Below are 4,144 nucleotides of genomic sequence, written 5' to 3'. Positions count from 1 at the left end.
CCTCAGCGCCGCCCGCCTCCTTGCCGGCCCGGTGCATGGAGTAGACGACGAACAGCACCGGGGGCGCTGAGAGCAGCAGGATGTGGAAGAGCCAGAAGCGGTAGTGGGAGACCGGGAAGGCGCGATCGTAGCAGGTCTGGCGACAGCCCGGCTGCAACGTGTTGCATACGAACTCCTCTTGCTCGTCCTCGAACACTGCGCCGCCCACCGTGGCCAGCACCAGGATGCGGAAGATCAGCATGACCACCAGCCAGAGGCGGCCCACGAGCGGCGACTGCAGCTGCACGGCGTCCAGCAGCGAGCCCAGGAAAGCCCACTCCCCCATGGCGCTGGGGACGCGGGGCAGGGAGTCAGGGGATGGGGCAGGTCAGGGACCCCCGCCCCTTCCACGCCTATCGGGGTGGGGTCCGTTGGGCCTTCTCTGACTTCAGGGTGAGTAGTGGGGTGGGAGAGGCCCGGGTTTAACGATGAGACCAGTGTGAAAGGGAGGGCCACGGGAGGGCCCGAGGGGAGCAGGCGACGCTCAGCTGTGGGTTCCCTTCTCTTTGGGGCCGATGGGTGCTGGGGAGGAGCCCCCATTTGCGTTTTTGCCGCACCCCCTGTGCCGTCTCCGTTCAACCCTGGGATCCTCCAGATCCCAGATTCTTAGGAAGGACCTTGGAGATCAGCTGGGCCAGCCCCTGACTTGCCTTGTGGAAGCGGAAATCCAGCGGTGCCCTTAGCTGTCAAGGATGCTGTAGGAAGAGTGGAGCCTCGAACCCCGAGCCTCCAGACTCAATTTGGTGCCCCTGGGAGGAGTGGGAGTGGCAGAGGCAGCGAGATCACTCCTTTCTCGGCCCACCGTTTCTCTCGCCATTTTCACTGCAGTGAACTCCTCTCAGTGTGGGGGGCTGGTACAGAGGCAACCCCACTTTCCTAACTGTCACAGGGTCCCTTGTCGGAGGTGTCCCTGCTCTCCTACCCCAGTATGGTGAGAATGTGGGGCCAGGCCTCTCCCTCCTCCCCAGCCTCCTGTGCCTCCAGCCTCCACATCTCCTGAGACCCTCTCCACCCCACACTCAAACAGGTCCCCACAGGCTGCTGGTGTCCCTAAACCACCACCCAACCCCACTCACCCTGGGGCCAGGACTGGGGTGTCAGAGCTGAGCCAGGGACCTTGGGAGGTGGCTGGGACCGGCGCCTCCTTCTCCCTCTTTCATTTTCCCTTTCGGATTTGGCCGGGATGGAGGACAGGACAGGATGGCTGAGAGGGGTTAGCGCTCCCCCTTCTCTTAAAGGAACAGGGTGACCCTGCTGACTGGCTCCGCCCTTGGGAACAGGCACGGGCCACACCCCTTGCTGGGCTCTGTGGCCCTCACTTTTTGGCCCCCCACCCCACAGCTAAATTTCCATCTGGAAATGGGGGAGGGGGTTAACCAGAGACACATCCTTTACGGAGGAAGCTGGGGGGTTCCTAGAAGCCCTTCCCAGAGAGACCCTCAGCCTGGAGCCTCGATCCACTATGCACTAACCATGCCCTGTGAAGATGGTCTTCGGGGACAGAGGAAGGTTTGCTGCTGGAGTTTAAGGGGCAGCAAACATCTAACAGCTTCTGGTTCTAGCTCTGCCACCGCCCACCTTGGACAAATCATTTGGCGGTACTGAGCCAGGCTTTCCTGCCTTGTCAACCAAGGTGGCCAGACCAGCTGACCCCCAAGTTTCCTTCCAGCTCTACATCTTTTATGGAACGGGATCTCTCTGTGTAGCCCAGGTTGATCTTGAACTCCTGGCTTCAAGTGATCCTCACACCTCAGACTCCTGAGTAGCTGGGATTCTCTACTTCTGAATATTGAGTTCCCAACCATATGACAGAGAACCAAAAAAACCCTCGTGCCTGAAAAAAAAAAAAAATCCCATATGGAAAACCATTAAAATATCCCAAGTGCCTGGCTTTGGTAGTTAAATAAAATCTTTGGTTTCCTTCCCACTTTTCTGTAATTTCCAACTTTACTATAATGAACATGTTATTTATTTATTTATTTATTTATTTTATTTGGTTTTTTGAGACAGAGTCTTGCTTTGTCACCCAGGCTGGAGTGCAGTGGCACGATCTTGGCTGAATGCAACCTCTGCCTCCCAGGTTCAAGCGATTCTCCTGCCTCAGCCTCCCCAGTAGCTGGGATTACAGGCGTGTGCCACCACGCCTGGCTAATTTTTGTATTTTTAGTAGAGATGGGGTTTCGCCATGTTGGCCAGGCTGATCTCGAACTGCTGACCTTGTGATCCGCCCACCTCAGCCTCCCAAAGTGCTGGAATTACAGGCATGAACCACCACACCCCGCCTAACATGTTGTTTTATTATTTATTTATTTATTTTTTGAGACAGAGTTTTGCTCTTGTTGCCAGGCTGTAGTGCAATGGCGCGATCTCGGCTCACCGCAACCTCCGCCTCCCGGGTTCAAGCAATTCTCCTGCCTCAGCCTCCCCAGTAGCTGAGATTACAGGCATGTGCCACCACGCCCAGCTACTTTTGTATTTTTAGTAGAGACAGGATTTCTCCATGTTGGTCAGGTTGGTCTTGAACTCCTGACCTCAGGTGATCCGCCTGCCTCGGCCTCCCAAAGTGCTGGGATTACAGGCGTGAGTCACCGCGCCCGGCCTCGTGTTATTTTATAATGTGAAAAATAGAAGACTTCTTCCCCACCAGAAGGCTCTGAATTGAGAGTTCCCTCCTACTGCCCTGGGCGGCAGGGGAAGCTGTTTTATAGAGAAAGGAGTAAGGGTGACCGGCGGCAATCTCAGCGGTCAGGGAGGGGTCGCTCCCGGGCTGAGATGTTTGGTTGTCTGCTCTGCCTTCCTAGGGGTCCGCCTGAGTGCATAGCACACCCTTCCTCACCTACGCACCTGCCAGGCCAGGCCCTGTGTGGAGCCCCGTTAGCTCCATATGCCAACGAGCTCATTCGATTCTCTGTCAATGGTGGCAGGAGGGCACTATTTACACCAGGGGAAACTGAGACTCGGAGGGTCTGAGCCACTTGCATGCTGTCGCGCAGCTGGTAAATAGCAGATCCAGGCCTACGCGAGGCCCAGCTGGTTCTTGAGCCCAAGCTCTTGAGCCTTTCGTGGAATTGTCCTCCATCCAGCCTGGCTGGGCTTCCCAGGTGGTGTCCCAGGGCCTGGTAGTCCCCAGCAGGGGTTGCCTCTGTGCCAGCCTAGTGTGGGGCTGCTGGGTGTAGGCACTGGAGGGAGGTCATGCCTGTCCCTCTGAGGAAGGGTAGCAGGACTCACCTCCTTGGCCACAGTTCCTCTCCTTGTCAGCCATGGGTGCCTGTGTGGTTTTCCATCTGCTGACGCAGACTCCCAGGCCCACTTTCAGGAAGGGGAAGGCATATACCCTTCACCCTCTATCCCTCTGGCTCAGGGGCCCAGCTGTGCTGGAAAAACTCTAGGTGAACTCCTGCTTGCGTGGGGAACCCTCCTGCCCTCGTGCAGGCTTCCCTCGGGAGTGGGCCTGGGTGGGGGATGCTGCCCTGGAGAAAGTCCAAGGGAAAAAGCAATGCTGGGGCCCCAGATTCTGAAAACAGGATGTGGGTTGGGGGCGCTGCTGACCTCCCCTTCCCGACCTCCCTCTGCCCCCCGCAAAGCTGCTACCCGCCCCCTGCCCCCAGCCACAGGGGCTCAGGGTCACACTTCATCTCCCTCGACTGTCCAGGAATGGTCCCCACCCTGTCCTGTCCCGTGGCTCCTGCTGGGTGAGGCCACTGGCGCCACCTGGAAAAAGTGCATCAGACCCTGTCTGCCTGCGGGAGTGGAAAGCAGCTGAGGTGGTGGGCCAGGGTGGGGCAGGAAGTGGAAAGCCCACAGTCACCCTGTGCTGTCTGCAGCCTGTGATGCCACAGGGCCAGGCCCAGAGACTATAGTTCAGGCCCCGTCCTCCTTCCCTGATAGCACCATCCAGCCTGAGTGTTGCTGACCCTGCTTAGATCTGGCAGCTGGCGGCCCCATTCTTGGCCATGCTTAAAGACAGGGGCCGGGCTGAGAGGCCAATCCTGCCTTGCTCCAGTCTGTTCCAGACACCTCTCCCTGGCCATCGGATTGTGGGGCCACTGCTCATGTCAGACACACATGGGTGCACGTATGTCTTTGTACCCAGTAACTATCAGCC

The 4,144-nt window shown here is 57.9% G+C and overlaps 1 protein-coding gene across 1 annotated transcript in view; it reads right to left on the bottom strand.

The window, feature by feature from the left end:
- GJD3 (gap junction protein, delta 3, 31.9kDa) overlaps positions 1-438 on the bottom strand; it is a 2,415-nt gene extending 1,977 nt beyond the window's left edge. Inside the window, exon 1 of the mRNA XM_011929953.1 lies at positions 10-438. Within this exon, the coding sequence (XP_011785343.1) occupies positions 10-325 (316 nt within the window). The 5' untranslated portion in view covers positions 326-438. The remainder of the gene's footprint in view (positions 1-9) is intronic.
- Between the last annotated feature and the right edge of the window lie 3,706 nt (positions 439-4,144).

The sequence above is a fragment of the Colobus angolensis genome, unplaced genomic scaffold, assembly GCF_000951035.1.
Source record: "Colobus angolensis palliatus isolate OR3802 unplaced genomic scaffold, Cang.pa_1.0 Scaffold83, whole genome shotgun sequence".
Classification (NCBI taxonomy): Eukaryota; Metazoa; Chordata; class Mammalia; order Primates; family Cercopithecidae; genus Colobus; species Colobus angolensis.
This window is presented reverse-complemented; position numbering and strand designations above follow the sequence as displayed.